General features: G+C 46.0%; 1 protein-coding gene and 1 long non-coding RNA gene across 2 annotated transcripts in view; one reads left to right on the forward strand and one right to left on the reverse strand.

Annotated features, from left to right (window-relative positions):
• The window catches only part of FGF9 (fibroblast growth factor 9), a 101,756-nt gene extending 87,726 nt beyond the window's left edge, over positions 1–14,030 (reverse strand). The window contains exon 1 of the mRNA XM_075337393.1: positions 12,999–14,030. Within this exon, the coding sequence (XP_075193508.1) occupies positions 12,999–13,275 (277 nt within the window). The 5' untranslated portion in view covers positions 13,276–14,030. The remainder of the gene's footprint in view (positions 1–12,998) is intronic.
• The window catches only part of LOC142292207 (uncharacterized), a 673,295-nt gene that overhangs the window by 1,646 nt on the left and 651,324 nt on the right, over positions 1–20,325 (forward strand). The window lies entirely within an intron of this gene.

Below are 20,325 nucleotides of genomic sequence, written 5' to 3' on the forward strand. Positions count from 1 at the left end.
GGGCAGTGAAAGTGAAAGGAAGTGAAGTGAAGCTGGTGAAGTGGTAAAGGAGGAAAGTGAGAGTAGTGACAGAGAAAGTGACAGCAAGAAGCCTGAAGTTAGTCCGGGTGTGTGCCCCGAACTGAGACAGCAAGGTTGGCAGACGGCGGTGACCGTCTGCAGGCGAGACTGATTGGAGGTTGCCGAAAGGACCGTGGACGGGTGGTGACCCGGCGGTACCGGAGCGGTATACGAAGATTAGTCAGCACCAGGGCAGGGGCCTTTCGGATCCCGGCAAGGCTTGGAGTCGCCGAATTTGCCAAATCCGTCAGTGAAGGGGGACGACTGTCTCCCAACAACCAAGTCCCGTTTGAAGGCAACAGTCCGACCGTTAAGGGGAGACACCGCCACCGCCAAGGCACCAGTTTCCCAGGGCCAGCGCCTGCGGGCAAGAGTGGAGCTCCTCCGGCTCACATCTAAGCTGAGGAGCGGGTTACCAGTGGGAACCCATCGCTACCAAACAACAACACATAGGTGCAGGGAAGAGACCGTCACCGTCAACTGCAGGGGATATCAGCAGCGCAACCGTCTGAGGGACCCGTCCAACCAGCCGTTTGTTTACCGAGAACTGTGTCGTGTTTACTGGCTGAGTGAGTACTTCCGTGCGGCACAACGCTGCCCCTGCGCCCCTGCACCTCCACAGGCCCCATAGCCCGCCTGTCCACCATCCAACAACCCCATCACTGGGCCCCGGGATCACCAACCCCTACCCACGGAGGGGGCAACACAACAACTGGCTGCTCCATACCATCACTCCCGGGATCCCCAGCCAGAGCAGCGGTGATGTACACCTAATCACCACAACCGTGGGTGGCGTCACGGACAATAAACTAACCCCATACCCAAAATCCCCTTTTCACTCACGGGCGAGGAGCGCCGCTCGAGTCCCCGGGATCCGGCCCATCGCTCGAGCCACCGAGCAGCAGCAGCAGTGCCAGCCGGACCTGAGCAGTGGGAGAGCGCGGCGTCCCCTCCTCCGCCCGCGACACACTCACACCCCCATCCCTTGTGAGGACACACCAGTCACCCGAAAGGGAGACCTGATGCCTTCCTCAGGGCCAGTAGGGCACACCAGGTAGGCAGAGTCAGGCGGAAAGGCACGCCCCCTGAGGAGACTACTGTCCTGAAGCAGGAAATACAAGGAGTCTAAGTTTGGAGAGAGAGTCGACAGGAGGTGTATAGGAGCAGAACTGTCAGGGACCGGGGTTGGAGCCTGGGATCCCCGCAACGTCAGGCAGGCAGACTGTGGTGGCCGCCTGCAGGAGTACCGGTACAGCAACCGGCGGAACCGTAGGGACCGGGCCAGGGTTGGAGCCCGCCGGCCCTGAACCGGGGAGTCAACCGTTTACCGGAGCACCAGAAACCGGGTACTCAGACCCCGTCCTAGCTTAGAAGCCACTGAGTACAGGAAAATTAACTGATTGCAGTCTGGACCTCACGGGTCCATCCTCACCCAAAGTCCCGAAAGAAGGCAAAAGCCCACCGATACCGGGTGAGAGCCACCGCCAAGGGCAGGACATCCGACGGGCCAACGCCTGCGGGCAACCGAGGGCTCCTCCGGCAGCCAAAACGCCGGGGAGCGGGCTACAACTGTCCAGGCAGGGGAGCCAAGAGTTAAACAAGAGGTGCAAGGGAAAGGGGCCACCATCAGCCTCACAAGGGACAAACAGCCGGCTGCGGGAACCGACCAGACCCGAACTTTGGTTTACCAGTGACTCGGAGTGTGAATTAATCGTGAGTACACCAGTGCCATCCGGGCACGACACTGCACCGCAGCACAGCGCCCTACACCCCGACAACAACATAGTCGCCGGTCCCTCCTCACCGGGCCCCGGGACACACCGCCCCTACCCACGGAGGGGATAACATCTAGGTTGCGGCCACAACACCAATCCCGGGAATACCCTCCACTCCAGCCGCAGCGGTGGTGCATCCCGTCACCACGACCCGTGGGTGGTGTCACGACCCGTACGACGACAACACGGCTCCCCCGGGCTGCGAACCTTGTCCCACACCACCCCACTGCCTCCCCTTAACAGAGCGACGTGGCCGCCGGTCCGGAGGCGCTCATGCCACCAACAACCCGAGCTCGGACCTCGAGCGGCTCGGCCCTCTCAGGGCGGTACATACACCCGGCTTCCGAGGCGCACCAACACTGCTGAAATGAGCTGCGCGCATGTGCAAGATTTCCAGGAGCTGCAGAAATGCTGGCTCGCTGAAATAATGTTATCACACCCACAGGGGCATGATCACATGGAAAGAGGGCAGACTAGTGAGGGGAAACAAACGCCCCCATGACTTGTCAGAGGGACTGCGCAGTTTAAACAGAAAAACATTTATTTTAGTAAATAGCATTACACAGTGCTGATTTGGCAGGGAATTTTGGCATACACATGTGAGTGCTTCTGGGGTGGAGGGAAGAGGGGACCTGACAGGTTCCTTTAGATATTTTTGATTTGTTCTTTTTGGCTGCTAAAAATTCCACTTTTTTTTTTTTTTTTTTTAAAACTACACACCTTTTTGGACACCATGGATAAAACCAATATGGTTTGCATGATATGTATCAAAAAGACTTGGCTTTTTCAGACTTTTGAATGGCAAATCTGTATGGCTGCAGAATGAGGAATCACTATCCAAGACTCTACGAATAGTGAGTGGTAGCCATATAGATTATTACAGGGAACCTGTCAGGTGCAATATGCACCCAGACCCACAAGCAGTTCTGGCTGCATATTGCTAATCACTGCATCTAGTAGCACAGATAAAGAGATCTTTAGAAGAAGTATTTCTAAAGATCCTTTATGATATGCTAATGAGCGCAGGGACTAGTCCCAAGAGCATTACATCTCCTGACTAGTCCGCCCTCTTAGCATGGTAGTACGCCCACAGGGACATACTAACATTATATTCAATGCCCATTGCCCAGCGACATCATCGGTGGTGACATGCGTACCTGTGCTCCGCCTAGGTTAAGGGTTAGTGCGCATGGATCAGAAGTCACTGCACTTCCAATCATGCGCACTAGATCTCTCTGAAGTCAGGCTTCATAGTGCGCATGATCGGAAGTGCAGTGACTTCTGATCCATGCGCACTGCCCAGCGTTCTGATGCGGTGCCAACGGACACAAGTATGTGCGACATAGTTGATGACGCTAGGCAGTGGGCATTTAATAGCATGTTAGCACGCCCCTGTGGGTGTACTAACATGCTAAGAGGGCGGAATAAGTGCAGAAATTAATGCCCTTGCAACTAGTCCCTGCGCTCATTAGCATATCAAAGGATCTTTAGAAATACTTTCCATAGATCTCTATCTATGCTAGTATATACAGGCACAGTTAGGCAGTATTAGCAACATAAAACCAGAACTGCTCGTGGTTTTGGGTACATATTGGACCGGACAGGTTCACTTTAAAGCAAATCTGTCACCAGGTTTTTGCTCCCCCATCTGAGAGCAGCATAATGTAGGGCCAGAGACCCTAATTCCAGCTATGTGTCACTTAATAAGCTGTTTGCTGTCTTTTTGATAAAAAAATCAATGTTTTCTCTGCTGCAGATCTAGCAGTTATACAGAGCTCATGAATTTGCTGGACTACCTGCAGCATGGCAAGTAGTCCTCTAATGATAATCTACTGCTGATTAAACAGTGATTTTATCAAAACTACACCAAGCATCCCAGTAAGTTACACATCGCTGGAATCAGGATCTCTGCCCCTACGTTATATGTGGCAAAAACCTGGTGACAGATTCCCTTTAACTGGCTTACTTACAAAATCATCTATGTGATGACATTAAAACGTGAACTATTTATTTAGGTAAATTTGTAATAAAACTAGCATCATGCACTATATCCCACGCCAAGAAGTAGAATAGAAGTATGCATCAGTGAGCGCAGAGCACACAGGAGGAGGAAGACTGCAGTGACTGCAAACATCCGATGGCATCCACGTGAGTGCTCTTGTCCCAACATTTAGAGGGCATCAGGAACAGCAGAGCAAAAATCAAGATGGCAGTTGTGTTCGGATCCTATGTATAGATCTACTTTGAGTGAATCTGCAATGTTCTGCAGTAGCACACAGCGAGGAGGCAGGGAGAGGAGTGGTGCCCGGTGTCAGCGTGCCAGGCTTTGTAAGCACATTTCTGTGTGGATAGGAAGATGCAGCATTAAAACAATTTTCCGTGCCCTGCGTCAGTCGCTGGAGGTCACCTCCTCTCTTGACTTTGCCATTCTGCACGCTTCAAGGGTTTTTTTTTTTTTCTTACTTCTTTTTTTAATGCTGTGCGTGCAGCGGTTCTGCTGATGCTAGAGGTACGCCCACTGTATAAGGGATTAGTGGATTTACAAAAAGACTAGATATGCCCTACACAATGCCAGACTGCAATATCGAGAGCCACTCCTGCTGTACCACCTGCATACGGGCACTATATAGGGACCGAGCGCCACTCCTGCTGTACCACCTGCATACGGGTGCTATATAGGGACCGAGCGCCACTCCTGCTGTACCACCTGCATACGGGCGCTATATAGGGACCAAGCACCACTCCTACTGTACCACCTGCATACAGGCGCTATATAGAGACCAAGTGCCACTCCTGCTGTACCACCTGCATACGGGCACTATATAGGGACCAAGCGCCACTCCTGCTGTACCACCTGCATACGGGCACTATATAGGGACCGAGCGCCACTCCTACTGTACCACCTGCATACAGGCGCTATATAGAGACCAAGTGCCACTCCTGCTGTACCACCTGCATACAGGCGCTATATAGAGACCAAGTGCCACTCCTGCTGTACCACCTGCATACGTGCACTATATAGGGACCGAGCGCCACTCCTGCTGTACCACCTGCATACGGACACTATATAGGGACCAAGCGCCACTCCTACTGTACCACCTGCATACAGGCGCTATATAGAGACCAAGTGCCACTCCTGCTGTACCACCTGCATATGGGCGCTATATAGGGACCGAGCGCCACTCCTGCTGTACCACCTGCATATGGGCGCTATATAGGGACCGAGCGCCACTCCTGCTGTACCACCTGCATACGGGCACTATATAGGGACCGAGCGCCACTCCTGCTGTACCACCTGCATACGGGCACTATATAGGGACCGAGCGCCACTCCTGCTGTACCACCTGCATACGAGCACTATATAGGGACCGAGCGCCACTCCTGCTGTACCACCTGCATACGGGCACTATATAGGGACCGAGCGCCACTCCTGCTGTACCACCTGCATACGGGCGCTATATAGGGACCGAGCGCCACTCCTGCTGTACCACCTGCATACGGGCACTATATAGGGACCGAGCGCCACTCCTGCTGTACCACCTGCATACGGGCGCTATATAGGGACCGAGCGCCACTCCTGCTGTACCACCTGCATACGGACACTATATAGGGACCAAGCGCCACTCCTACTGTACCACCTGCATACAGGCGCTATATAGAGACCAAGTGCCACTCCTGCTGTACCACCTGCATACGGGCACTATATAGGGACCAAGTGCCACCTGCATAAGAGCACTATATAGGGACCAAGTGCCACTACTGCTGTACCACCTGTATACGGGCACTATATAGGGACCAAGCGCCACTCCTGCTGTACCACCTGCATACGGGCGCTATATAGGGACCAAGTGCCACTCCTACTGTACCACCTGCACATGGGCACTATATAGGGACCGAGTGCCACTCCTGCTGTACCACCTGCATACGGGCACTATATAGGGACCAAGCACCACTACTGCTGTACCACCTGCATATGGGCACTATATAGGGACCAAGCACCACTACTGCTGTACCACCTGCATATGGGCACTATATAGGGACCGAGTGCCACTCCTGCTGTACCACCTGCATATGGGCACTATATAGGGACCGAGTGCCACTCCTGCTGTACCACCTGCATATGGGCAGTATATAGGGACCAAGCGCCACTCCTGCTGTACCACCTGCATACGGGCGCTATATAGGGACCAAGTGCCACTCCTACTGTACCACCTGCACATGGGCACTATATAGGGACCGAGTGCCACTCCTGCTGTACCACCTGCATACGGGCACTATATAGGGACCAAGCACCACTACTGCTGTACCACCTGCATATGGGCACTATATAGGGACCGAGTGCCACTCCTGCTGTACCACCTGCATATGGGCACTATATACGGACCGAGTGCCACTCCTGCTGTACCACCTGCATATGGGCACTATATAGGGACCAAGCACCACTACTGCTGTACCACCTGCATATGGGCACTATATAGGGACCAAGTGCCAGTCCTGCTGTACCACCTGCATACGGGCACTATATAGGGACCAAGCACCACTACTGCTGTACCACCTGCATACGGGCACTATATAGGGACCAAGAGCCACTCCTGCTGTACCACCTGCATACGGGCGCTATATAGGGACCAAGTGCCAGTCCTGCTGTACCACCTGCATAAGGGCACTCCTTATGCAGGTGGTACAGGTACTATAAGGGACCACTAATTGCTTTAGTGGTAAGAAATACTTTTCTTTCTTTGCCACAATGTGCTGAAAGATTAGATGAACTCAGGCCGGGTTTACATGGGACGACTTCCCCCTTAATTAGGGGTCTGGATACTTAAAAGTCTGCGTTCTACATTCCCATAGTCAACAATTAATTAATTTCACAATATTTACCTATCGTTCATCCTTGGAGGATTTAAACTTAGATGCATTATATCGATCATTGAAGGGAGTAGAAACAAATCCAGCACTGATGTCCATAAAAAAAATATTTTTCTTTAGTTAAAATGCATCATAAAAGTTAGAATGGGTCAATCCTTCCAAAAGTCCTGATTACGCCTTACGCATTTCAGAGAAAAAACACCTTAATCATAGGCATTACCGTAAAGGTGACCAGTGATATTGAGCAACATAGTATATAGCAACTGAAGATGAGCAGATCAATATAGTTTTGTGGGAAACTATTCAAAATTACTTAGATTTTAGTCATTTAAAGGGGACCTATCACCAGATCAAAAGGGTACAGTTTTTGCTCTTATTTTATTCCTACTGCTCCTCCTCAGCATTCTGTTTTTTGTTTTTTCTAAATCAGTCATAGGGTTCCAGAGATATGGGTCTTTTCAACTATTGTTAATGGGATTTACAAAGGGGGCGTGGCTCACACCATCCTGTGGGGGCGTGGCTCACAGCATCCTGAGGGGGCGTGGCTCACAGCATCCTGAGGGGGCGTGGCTCACAGCATCCTGAGGGGGCGTGGCTCACAGCATCCTGAGGGGGCGTGGCTCACAGCATCCTGAGGGGGCGTGGCTCACAGCATCCTGAGGGGGCGTGGCTCACAGCATCCTGAGGGGGCGTGGCTCACAGCATCCTGAGGGGGCGTGGCTCACAGCATCCTGTGGGGGCGTGGCTCACAGCATCCTGTGGGGGCGTGTATTTAAGCTGCTCTGCAGCCACACCCCCTTGCTCAAGACTAAAAAAAATTTGCACTAGATAAAAACGGTCAATATCTCTGAAACCGTATGGCGAATTTACAAAAAACAAAAACTGGAATACTCAGGAGAGTGGCGTGAATAAGATAAGAGCAAAAAATGCTACTTTTAACTTTGTGATATTTTCATTAAAAGGGAATATGCCACCAGGTTTTTGCTACCCCATCTGAGAGCAGCATAACGTAGAGACCCTGATTTCAGTGGTGAGTCACTTACTGGGCTGCAAAATGAGGATTCATTATCCAGGACTCTTGAAATAGTGAGTGGTAGTCATATAGATTATTAAAGGGAAATCTGTCACCAGGTTTTTGCTCCCCCATCTGAGAGCAGCTTAATATAGAGACAGAGCCCCTGATTCCAGAAATGTGTCACTTATTGAGCTGGTTGTTCTCATTTTTGATAAAATCAATGTTTTCTCTGCTGCAGATCTAGAGGTTATACAGAGCTGATGAATATGCTGGACTACCTGCAGCACACCAAGTAGTCCTATAATGATAATCTACTGCTGATTAAACAGTGATTTTATCAAAACTACACTAAGCAGCCCAGTAAGTGACACATTGCTGGAATCAGGGTCCCTGCCCCTACAGTACGCTGCTCCCAGATTAGGTGGCAAAAACCTGGTAATAGATTCCCTTTAATTCCTTGGTATGTTGATGCTTACATGTCCAATGAGCAGGTATACTCAATGTCTATATGCAAAAAAAAAAAAAAAAAAAAAAAAAAATCACTAAATCACACCACCCACGTGACTCCTAAGCACAGAAATAGGTATGTAACAAAATGAAAGATATACCAAATAGTTCCCACAAAACTATATATTACTTCCTTCGGTATGACTTAATTCTGCCTGTGGATGAGACCTGAAAAGTCACAGGTTCCCTTTAAATTGTAAGCCTATTGCACAAGGTAATACTGTACTACTGTTGCATAAAACAAAAAGTTAATTGGGAATAGGCTCAGAATATTGTGATTTGGTGGGGGATCACGCCTGGTCAATGACTGCTCCTCACAATCTGAGGGGCACAAAAACTTTACAGACTTTTTAAAATATTACCTAGTCAATAAAAAATGTAAAACAATATGGAAAAACCACTTCAATTTTTTTTTAACCCCTTTTATACTAGTGATACACACATAAGGACCAATGCCCTGTCTGGACTGACCACACAGGCTCTTCCTTTCCATCAATGTCTATCTGCAGACTAAACTACAAGACTGGGTGTGCCAGGCATCAACATATAGATCATAAATTGGTGTGAGCTCAGTCGTAGATGACACCATAGGGTTTTTCGTCATAGAATTTTAATAAAATCAGAGCTGATCATAAAATAATATTAAAATATATATATTTAAATAAACAATAAAAAATTGTATAGTTTCTATTAATATTTTTTTTATATTATATTTTTTAACTTTAATAATAATAAATAATAATAATATTTATTTTTTATATTCATATTTTTACTTTAAAAAAAATATATTATTCTTTATTATAGTAAAAAATTATAAAATAATAAAATGTAATAATTTTATTGTTAATATAAATTATATATATATATATATAAAATAAAAAATTAAAAAATAATTTGAATTATTTATTTTCTTTATTATATTTTTTTACTTTAATAAGAAGAATAATAAGATTTTTTTATTATTATTATTATTATTATATTATAATAAAAGTAAAAAAATAAAATATAAAAGAAAATTATTAATAATAATAATAATAATAATAAATAAAATATTCACAAAGTGCAGCAATTAAAAGGGCCGGATCACCAGGTGGTATTCTCCAACATATGTAGCTTTTAACTCTTCAGCCTAAACACGTCCATAGTTATCATATCAATTATTAATTAGGATGCGCTCACAGCCACAAGCATGCAGCAAATGTTCTCCATGTTATTAATTAGTTGTGACATGACAAGGCACTCAGGATTTTCACAGTGACAATTACTTAAACCAATTAGCACCAATCCACATGTAAAACAAGGGGAGATAAGCAGTAATCTCTCAACTTGAAATGCAGATTTCCCATGCTCCAGGGTAAAAAGTCACAAGAATGCAAAAAAAAAAAAATTAAAAAAAAAATGGTTTTTTTTTCTCTTTTAAACTTCACAGGTTCAAATCCCGACTGTCACTGAGTGACTGCAGCAAATACATATTAACTAAATGATAAAGAAGTCTCAGGAAGGAGGAAATTCCCACCAGCATGGTCATATTATATAGCATTCCTATCATCCACAGGCCACTGTGCCTTTTATGATGTGTGCTCTGAAGTTAACACATTCCACCTGAAAGCAGGTGGAAGGCAAATAGATTAAGAAGCCTTTTAAGGCTGAACAGACCTTTAAAAAGAAAGGAAAAAAAAAAAAACCCTGGCATTAGGTGACTTTTTTTTTTTATACAATCTAAAGCAGTATATTTGTACTAGGATTGAATATTAACATTGCACCAAGAAGGGAAACTCAGCTAATTACACTACAATCAGACATAATGAGGAAAGATGGATCATTTTCTTGTAGATCCCCATTAGTTGGAATAATTGTCACCAAGAACACAACATCTACTAGTGGCCTAAAATATCCCAGAAAAAAAAAAAAAGTCTAGCCATAGATCAAATGTGTTAAAAAAAAAAAAGTTTAAAAAAAAATTAAAGCTTGAATCACACCCACTTTTCCAAATAGGGTACAATTAATGACAACCGTTATGCGTATAGGTGCCAACGCTTTTAACAACGAACTACATTTTGCATAATAATGTCAGCTACTACATGTGACAATATGATGGGTCACAAATAGCTGAACAGCCACTGTTCTTGGATTTTAAGTAAAAGAAAAAAAAAATTATTATATAAAAAAATAATATATATATATATATATATATATATATATATATATATATATATATATATATATACAGACATACATACTTTTTTTTTTTTTTTTTTAAGTCTATGATCAATTTATGCTTCCCCCCCAATGTACACATACATACATACTTTTTTTTTTTTTTTTAAGTCTATGATCAATTTATGCTCCCCCCCCAATGAATAAATAATTATGTGATAGATCGATCCATCCATCTATCGAAAAGTAGGTGCCCATTGGAGGGGGGAGGGGGTCTATGTTTGGGTTTGTGGCTTATTGGAGGATGACCCAGACAGGCAGGATTAAGGGAACTAAACCAGTCCAGTGCCACTGCAAGGGATGATGTTTCAAGTTCTGGTGATTTAGGACCATTTTCCTTTTTTGATGGAACAGTCACAGGCGTTAAGTATCTCGAAATTCTAATGAATTAAGTTCCATGCACCTACCCTTATATATATATATATAAAAAATTTTGATTTTTTAACACATATACATATGTTAAAAAAATCAAAAATTTTTATATATATATATATATATATATATATATATATATATATATATATATATATATATATATATATATATATATATATATATATATATATATATATATATATATATATATATACACACACACACACACACACACGTGTATTACACAACATCCTTATTCGCCTTCATGGTAACTCCTGTGTCTGTAGTTTTCCTCCTTACATCTCAGTAGTTCCCGGAGACGAACATGTTAATAAGAGGTCCTGTCAATTCCAAGCAGTGGGAAATTGAGCGACTTCCGTAATGCCTGTAGTAGCGCCGCAGCTGCGCTCTCTCCCCTCTGCGGGCTTCCCCACGTGCCGGAGCAGCCGGCGGTGTGTAGGACCCGGCGGCCGCATGGCACACACATACACACAGTAGACACCTGCTGGAGGCGTGGAGCCGGCAGTCCGCGCAGTGGACCGGGGGCTGCACACACCTCACTGCATCATGCCTGAGCCTAATGGGGAGGGACAGCTGCATGCATGGTGGGTCACCTATGGGGAGATCTGCTGCCGCAAGGGAAAAGTCAGTCATGGGTTCTGTGCCGGCCCGGACCCATCACACAGGAGGGCACTCCAGTACAGCACCAAGTAGTTTCCAAGTGCAGCCAGTGCTGCAGTGAAGGCCCCCCACCCTCCATCACCCCCCGCAGACACTACCCCCAGCATCACTCCGCAGAGGGCAGTGAGAGCCCGGATCCGCACATGGCACTGATGGGGCTGAATGGGACTCTGCACAGGCAAAGCAGCTGCAACATTTCTGAAACTTGTAGCAATGCAGATCAATGTCCCAGCAGCCTCTCAGGGGTTAATACAAGGAGGGGGGGTATCGCTCTGCGCCCTCCAGTCTCCAGCTACTAATGCTGAGTCACAAATAGCCCCCTATAGAAGTCCCAGCCCAGGGGTCTGCCCTGTAAATGGAGTATGGATTTATCCCTGGATCCAGCAGATTGGCAGCACTGCGATCACAGAGGAATTTGGGGGGGGGGGGGGGAGCAAATGGCCACAGACAGTTGTGCCTTCTATATTATCACCCTGCACCACACCTCTCTAAATAGAACTGATCAATAATAGCAGGAGGGGGGAGGAGGGGCACGGTGGGCTATAGAACTGCACAAGCAGCAATAATCAGGGGGGTCCTGACATGTATAACAGCAGGGTCCAGGCTGCAGGATAGGGCTTGGTGCCTCCCAAAATTGTGGGGTCCTGTCAACTATTTAGGATAATGACCCCCACATACCATAACATCACAGTCCAGGATGCAGAAGAGCTTGCTGCCTCTAATTTGGGGGGGTCCTCACAACTACAGAGAACATGAACAGCAAGGACCAGGCTGCAGGATAGGGTTTGGTGCCCCCCAATCTGGAGGTCCTGACAACTAATTAAAATAAAAAAGGCAAACCATAATAGAAGGGTCCAGGCTGCAGGATAGGGCTTGGTGCCCCCCAATTTTCGGCTTCTAACAACTATTTAGCATAACCCCCATACACCATAACATCAGAGTCCAGGATGCAGAAGAGCTTGGTGCCTCCAATTTAGGGGTCCTGAGAACTACTGAGAATATGTACAACAGCAAGGTCCAGGCTGCTGGATAGGGCTTGGTGCCCCCCCTAATCTGGAGGTCCTGACCACTATTTAGAATAGTAGAGAGGTCCAGGATAGGGCTTGATGCCCCCCAATCTGGAAGTCATGACCACTATTTAGAATAGTAGAGAGGTCCAGGATAGGGCTTGATGCCCCCCAATCTGGAGGTCCTGATCACTATTTAGAATAATAGAGAGATCCAGGATGCAGAATAGGGCTTGGTGCCCCCCAATCTGGAGGTCCTGATCACTATTTAGAATAATAACTGATGCATAGCATCTATTGAAGGGTCCAGGCTGCAGGATAGGGCTTGGTGCCCCCAATTTGAGGGTCCTGACAACTACTTAGAATAACACATACCAGTGCAAAATCCAGGCATTCACAATAGAACTTGCTGTTCCCCCCCAAAAAAACTTAATGCAACAGTAATGAGCATCAGTTACCTGCAGATTAATTGTACCCTCTGGAGTCACCTACCAAATCTGTTGTGGTCCTGCCTTGTCCCTTGGATAGTCCCATTAGGAAAAATCTCTAAATGGAATCCAGTCCTGCAGTAGAGCTGCCTCCTCCTGAGAATCCCCTTTAAGTGTTCCAGGTCCGTGACTGCAGAGCCCCGGGGCAGCCCCCCAGCCTCCGCCGGGCTCAGGTGGTCACTTAACAACATGGGGTTATCCGCGGGCAGAACAGGTACATTTCCAAAAGACACCGCATCCTGCACTGCGAAATAGTTGCCAACTTCACCCAGGGGAGCCATGAGCCTTGTGGGCGCCGCGCGGTGCGGAGAAGCCGGGCAGGTGTATATATATGTATACTGTCACTGTGTGACTCAGTGAGGGAGGGGGGATGGGGCCGCGCTCCTCAATCCATCAATAATACCAGATTGTGGGGCTGAGAGGTTCAAGGTCAAATGGAAGGAAGCGGCTGTGTGCGCTCACCCACGGGTGACATAGCGTCCACGCATCTCAGCAGGCGCGCAGGGCTCCGTGATCAGCCCCTGCAGTGACGATCAGGGGGGGAAGGTGGAGTCCCTCCATTGGGTAGCAGACCAGCAGGGCTCATGCCAACTTCCAGCAGCCTGATCTGTGCGAGGATGTCCAGGCTACGTCAGAGTGTGCGGCTCCTGACTCCGGGGAGCGTGCACTGCACACATCAGGAGACACGCAGGGAAACTTTTCAGGTGGCAGCCCCTTACCCCTGGGGGGCTGGAGGAGGGGGCATGGGCTGCAGCCTGGGAACAGGTGTCTGTGCCGGGCGCACCAGTGCTGCTGCTCCCCCCAGTGCTGCTGCTCCCCCCAGTGCTGCTGCTCCCCAGCTCTGCTCAGGCTGCTGCTCCCCACAGCTCTGCTGCTCCCCAGCTCTGCTCAGGCTGCTGCTCCCCACAGCTCTGCTGCTCCCCAGCTCTGCTCAGGCTGCTGCTCCCCACAGCTCTGCTGCTCCCCAGCTCTGCTCAGGCTGCTGCTCCCCACAGCTCTGCTGCTCCCCAGCTCTGCTCAGGCTGCTGCTGTGGCTTTTCCATCCAGCTCGCAGAGTGGCGCAGCAGCAGGCATTGGGCTGGGTTTAAGGTAGCCTTACTGCCTTCCTGCCAAGCCGCGTCCTCCCGGGTCCTACCGCCCGCTGCATAGCCCCGGCACACATCCTCCGCTCTGCGGCAGTGTCTGCAGCAGTCAGTGTGCGGTGCCGCAGCCCGGGCAGGACGGTGTTGTGTGTCCGGCTCGGGTGGATCCTCAGCGCCGGCTTGTGGAAATATGTGTTGTTTTGTTAAACGTTCTATGTTTGAGGTTTTCTCCACTTTGTGCAGATGATACACTATAATATAACAGTGCACTGACTAGATACAATGTATCATCTGCACCTAAACCAATGTGCAGGGACCACATAAAAAATGTATCCAAAAAGTATAAACAATCCACACTGATATATTATAATATAACAGTGCACTGACTAGATACAATGTATCCTCTACACCTAAACCAATGTGGAGGGACCACATAAAAAATGTATCCAAAAAGTATAAACCATCCACACTGATACATTGTAGTCAGTGCACTGTTATATTATAATGTATCAATGTGGATGGTTTATACTTTTTGGATACATTTTTGTGGTCCCCACACATTGTTTTAGGTGTAGATGATACATTCTTTCTAGTCAGTGCACTGTTATATTATAATGTATCAATGTGGATGGTTTATACTTTTTGGATACATTTTTGTGGTCCCCACACATTGTTTTAGGTGTAGATGATATATTGTCACAGTCCAGGTATTAGGCTCTATGACATGACATAAGTGTGTTCTAGGATTACTATCTATTACAATTACTAAACAGATTATATTTTTTGCTCTTTTTTTGTTATCATAGACTTTGTTTTTGTCTTTTGTTTGTTTTTTCTTTTTTGGTTGTGGGGTGTTTGTTTTTTGTTGTTTGGGCACAGACAGGCGGACGTATAACTCAGACAACAATCGCATCACAATGCCCAGATTGACCACCGGGCAGTGAGGGGCGAGCACTAAGATTATCGGTACTCGAAACAAGCAGGTCGGACACTCGGATTGGCATGACTCAAGTATCTGAGTATAATGAAAGTCAGTGGGAAACTCAAGCTTTACCGGTTTTTGCCGTCAGGCACAATCCTGCAAAAAAAACTGATGCGACGGATCCGTCGAAAACATGTATCCATTGCATCAGTTTTTTCCATCAGTTCCTTCAGTTTTTGGACGGATCCGTTGTACTACTGAGCATGTGCAGTAGAAAAAAACGCAATCCGTTGCTGTAATGCATTTTTTCCGCATTATCGCGGATCGGGCACCCTTAGGCTTTCATTGTACATGGCGCCGGATGCGGCGAGGTCCGTTTTTTTTCTGCAGCCAAAAAACGTTGCATGCTGCGTCCTTTCCAGCAGCTGGACACAGAAATTTCGCCGCATCCGGCGCACGACGGATGCAACGCAAGGGCATCAGGCACAATCCAATTCAATGAGGAAAAAACGCATCCAGCGACAGATCCGTTTTATCCGTTTTTCGCCGGATTGTGCCTGTCGGCAAAAACTGGATGTGTGAAAGCAGCTTTACTGACTCTTATTATATTCTCTACATGAGTCGCATCCGAGTGTCCAACCTGCTTGTTTCGAGTAACCAGCATCTTAGTGCTCGCTCATCACTAGCCACCGGCTCTCCTGACCCAAGTGTGCCAGTGTGTATTTCTATGCAGTGGTCACGCTCAGATCAGGAGAGCCGCCGGCCAGTCTGGGCACTGTGATCTGATCGTCATCCGAGTTATACGGTCATCTGTCTGCACCCTTAGGGTTATTCCCATCCTTTTAAGTTATCACCTATCCAAAAAAATTAGATGATAAACTGCTGATCACTGGAGGGTCTTGGCCCTTGATCTCCCACCGATGTTGAGAAAAGGGCTCTGAAACTCCCTTTGTGAATGTAGCAATAACCGGACAGGCGTACCACCGCTCCATTCACTCTCTATGAAAAATCCAGAAAAAGCCCGGAGCTGTACGCCGCAATATCCATCAGTCCCATAGAGAATAAATGGAGCAGTGGTGCGCATGACCACTCCATTCAGGTAGTCCATCTCAGAGGCCTGTTCTCTGAAGCATAAGGGGTCTCAGAGGTGGGACCCTCATGGATTGGCACATTACCGCCTAATCATGGGAGAGGGGATAACTACTGATGTAAAACAACCCTTTTATGTAACCTTTTACCAGAATACAGTGAAAACCTGTGAGGTGACTATTCCAACATCTCTTAGAAAAGAAGGAGGGTGGTCTTCTCAAGTAAGGTGTCCTGCATGTGTAACATATGGTGGGACTGAAAATCTGTTACCGGAAATGTGGCCTGGCTAAAGGGGTGGTGTGGTCTTCTTCTTATAGCTGGGGTCTCACTGTATGTATCTGTAGATATAAGGACAACCTAACAAGTGATCAATCGATTTGTCTTTACGGTTCATGCCTTATCCCACCAAGGACAACATCTGCAATGAGTTTGTATGTTCTCCCCATGTTTGCTTGGGTTTCCTCCCACACTCCGATGACATAGTGATAGAGATTTAGATTGTGAGCCCCAATGGGGACAGTGATGATGATGATGTATGTAAAATGCTATGGAATTAATGGCGCTATGTGAATAAGTAATAATATTGTCAAATTGCAAGGAATAATTAGAAAAAAGTGCAAAAAGCATACGTATTGTTCTTTTTCTCTTTTTTTTTTGTTGTCTTTTGGTGTTGGGATGTAAGGTTTATGTGTCCATATTGGTCTATGTTTACGACACCATTACATCTATGCACAGTTGAGTAAAGAGATTGTATGAGAATCAGAAAAAAAATGCATATCTTTTTTATTTTTTCATAAATGGCGCCCCTCTTACCGATAGGCTGTACCTGGTACTGCAGTTCGATCACTTCACTACAATGTAAACATGGTGCACTGTTCTTGGACGATAGACTGCATTATTCCTTATTTCTTCTACCTCTGTATTCCATTCATCATCTGGTAAGTTTTGTGTGTCCCAGCACCAGCACTGTCTCATGTCCTTCTCACCCCAGAGAACCCCCAGATGAGAACTTATATACTGATTTTTCGATGTGACTGAAGCCGGGGATCACACCCGAAAAGTATCTCTGATTTCTCATTCTAAACCCCATCCCATTTTAGTGATGTGGAGGGTGTCCTGCATCTGTCTTCTAAATATATACTTTAAGAAAGTGGTCACTTCTCGGATAATTGAAGAATTAGGACAGGTAAGGAGGATGCAGAAGATGTTTTACAATGACAAGGAATATAAATGTCCTCAATATCAGGAGAAACAGTGCCCCTAGTGGGCTATTTAGTGCATTGCACCTCCTGACTTTCTTTCTGTAAGGTTGAAACTTTTTTTTTTCTTTACTTTATCTTCTTTATCTTTGTCATATTCAGATTGAAAATCTGGGATCACTTATATCACAGAGAATGGGGATACTTTGTATCCAAGAAGTGAATATTCGCTTGTAAAGACGTGAAAAATAGAAAAACATTTTTTTCTTTTCAGTTATTAACGTCTATTTCTAAGAAATATATGTGACACCCCCCCCCCCTCTAGAGCTTTCTAGGTCTCCTGAAGAATAATTGCAGAGTTCTATAAGTGGGTTATGCGCTGCTTCATAGGACTCCACGAGGGGTAAGAAATATCCAGGGCATTATCCCCTACCGGGTTATTACTGAGATTTCCTAGGGTCACATCTATTTGATGGCTATAGTTTTTTTATTTTATTTATTTTTTAATGATCCACTCACAGCTGATCTTTGTTGATCCCAGTGATCAAATTTTAATTTGTTGGGGGGTTTGTCATCAAGTGTTTGATTTCCCTGCAGCACCTCCTCTGGACAATCGAAGTATTACACAATACTCAATTAAGTCAATGGGGTTTTAATGTAAGATGCGGCTCATCTGGGTTCTCCAGTGCGAGAAATACTATTTGTAGGTTTTTCTTTCCCAGAAAAGGGACCTCCATATAAAAGAAGGTCCAGAATAGGGACCCCCACATAAAAGAAGGTCCAGAATAGGGCCCCCCACATAAAAGAAGGTCCAGAATAGGGACCCCCACATAAAAGAAGATTGAGAACAGGGACCCCCACATAAAAAAAGGTCCAGAACAGTGACCCCTACATAAAAGAAGATTGAGAACAGGGACCCCCACATAGAAGAAGGTCCAGAGCAGGCACCCGCACATAGCAGAAGGTCCAGAGCAGGGTCCCCCACATAGAAGAAGGTCCAGAATAGGGACCTCCACCTAGAAGAAGGTCCAGATCAGGGACCTCCACCTAGAAGAAGGTCAACAACAGGGACCTCCACCTAGAAGAAGGTCCAGAACAGAGACCATCACCTAGAAGAAGGTCCAGAACAGGGACCTCCACATAAACGAAGGTCCAGAACACGGACCTCCATTTATAGAAGAAGGTCCAGAACAGGGACCTCCACATAGAAGAAGGTCCCGAACAGGGACCTCCACATAGAAGAAGGTCCCGAACAGGGTCCTCCACATAGAAGAAGGTCCAGAACAGGGACCTACACATAGAAGAAGGTCCAGAACAGGGACCTGCACATAGAAGAAGGTCCAGAACAGGGACCTCCACATAGAAGAAGGTCCAGAACAGGGACCTCCACATAGAAGAAGGTCCAGAACAGGGACCTGCACATAGAAGAAGGTCCAGAACAGGGACCTCCACATAGAAGAAGGTCCAGAACAGGGACCTCCACATAGAAGAAGGTCCAGAACAGGGACCTCCACATAGAAGAAGGTCCAGAACACGGACCATCACATAGAAGGTTCAGAACAGAGACCTCCACATAAAAGAAGGTCCAAACCAAGGACCTCCACATAGAAGAAAGTCCAGAACAGGGACCTCCACATACAAGAAGGTCCAAAGCAGGGGCCCCAACATAGGTGAAGGTCCAGAACAGGGACCCTTACACACTTTTATTAAGTCCAAATTCCATAGTAGTATATATGATGATGATGAAGGGGGGGGGTGTTTGTTTTTTGTTTTTTTTTCTTATAAATACCAGAAAACCCCTTTCCTAGTCTGTCATGGGATATAAGTGAGACATTTTGCAGAAATATAGCAATATTACATGAGCACTGTCTGAAACAGCTGTTCTGATCCACAGTCGAGACTTCACCCTCATTTGCGATATATCATCCGGTTTAGAAGTGAATTTGCCTTCAAGCATTATTTGATTGTGAGTCAGGTTTACCAATAAGATTAAAGAACGTTTTTCCAGAAACCATGTCTGATTATGGGGGTAGTCAGCCACTCCCTAGCCTGAAATGGCTGATAACAGAGGGCAACATATTACATTCAAGTACATTACAAATTTCCAGGAAGGACTTTAGGATTATTATACTTTCATACCTAGACACTTGACCTAAGACCTTGCAACCTATATCCTTAGCTTTTCTATCAAAGATTTATTTTTTATTATTTTTAGTCTTGTAATTCACGCTTTCTGCTTTGTGTAATCATATCAAACGGCCACAATGTAATAAAGCATCCTCGGGAGATAATAAATACTTCTGTACCATTCACATGAGCTGCCAGCATTATGTATACAGTTGTTGTAGAGGACATTATGCTAAAGGATTTTCTCTTTTACTGCATAGCACAGCAAGGCTTAGGGAGAATCTGCCATAAAATATGAAAGCGTTATTTGCTATTCTGCATTCTGTGACCCGGAAATCTAATCTGTTTCTAAATGTGAAATGTAACTTTATGGAATGCGCAGAGTTGATCCTTCGCTTATCTTCTGCGCTGCCGACTATAGCCAGTGTTGTCATCCAATCACTTAAAGGGGAAAACCAACCAAAAGTGATTTTTTTTTTCACCTAGAACAATATTGAGCCAGTAATCAGGAATGAGCGATCTCAGGAACCCTTTTTTCCAACTATTGGTGTGTGTAAAGTGGCCGGCAATCGCCCTGATAAATAAACTAAACGCTCATTTGGCGAGTGCAAAAAAAGTGATCATCAGCAGTAGATGTACTGCCAATATCATGGCATTCTACGGCACAGGATGATCGTATTTGAGATTGTTCTGTGCACATTGAATGTTGCCTTGCGTACAGCTGATTGGTAGTTGATAATGGCCTGGATCAGCTGTGCTAAAGGGGGCATTTTACATTATTTAATTTGCTCCTTTTTATGTTATTAATATTATATATATATATATATATATATATATATATATATTTATTTAATTTTATTTTTAATTTTTTGCTGATTGATCATTTGCAAGTTTTCCCAATGTCACAATTTA

The sequence above is a fragment of the Anomaloglossus baeobatrachus genome, chromosome 2 (assembly GCF_048569485.1).
Source record: "Anomaloglossus baeobatrachus isolate aAnoBae1 chromosome 2, aAnoBae1.hap1, whole genome shotgun sequence".
In the NCBI taxonomy this organism is placed as follows: Eukaryota; Metazoa; Chordata; class Amphibia; order Anura; family Aromobatidae; genus Anomaloglossus; species Anomaloglossus baeobatrachus.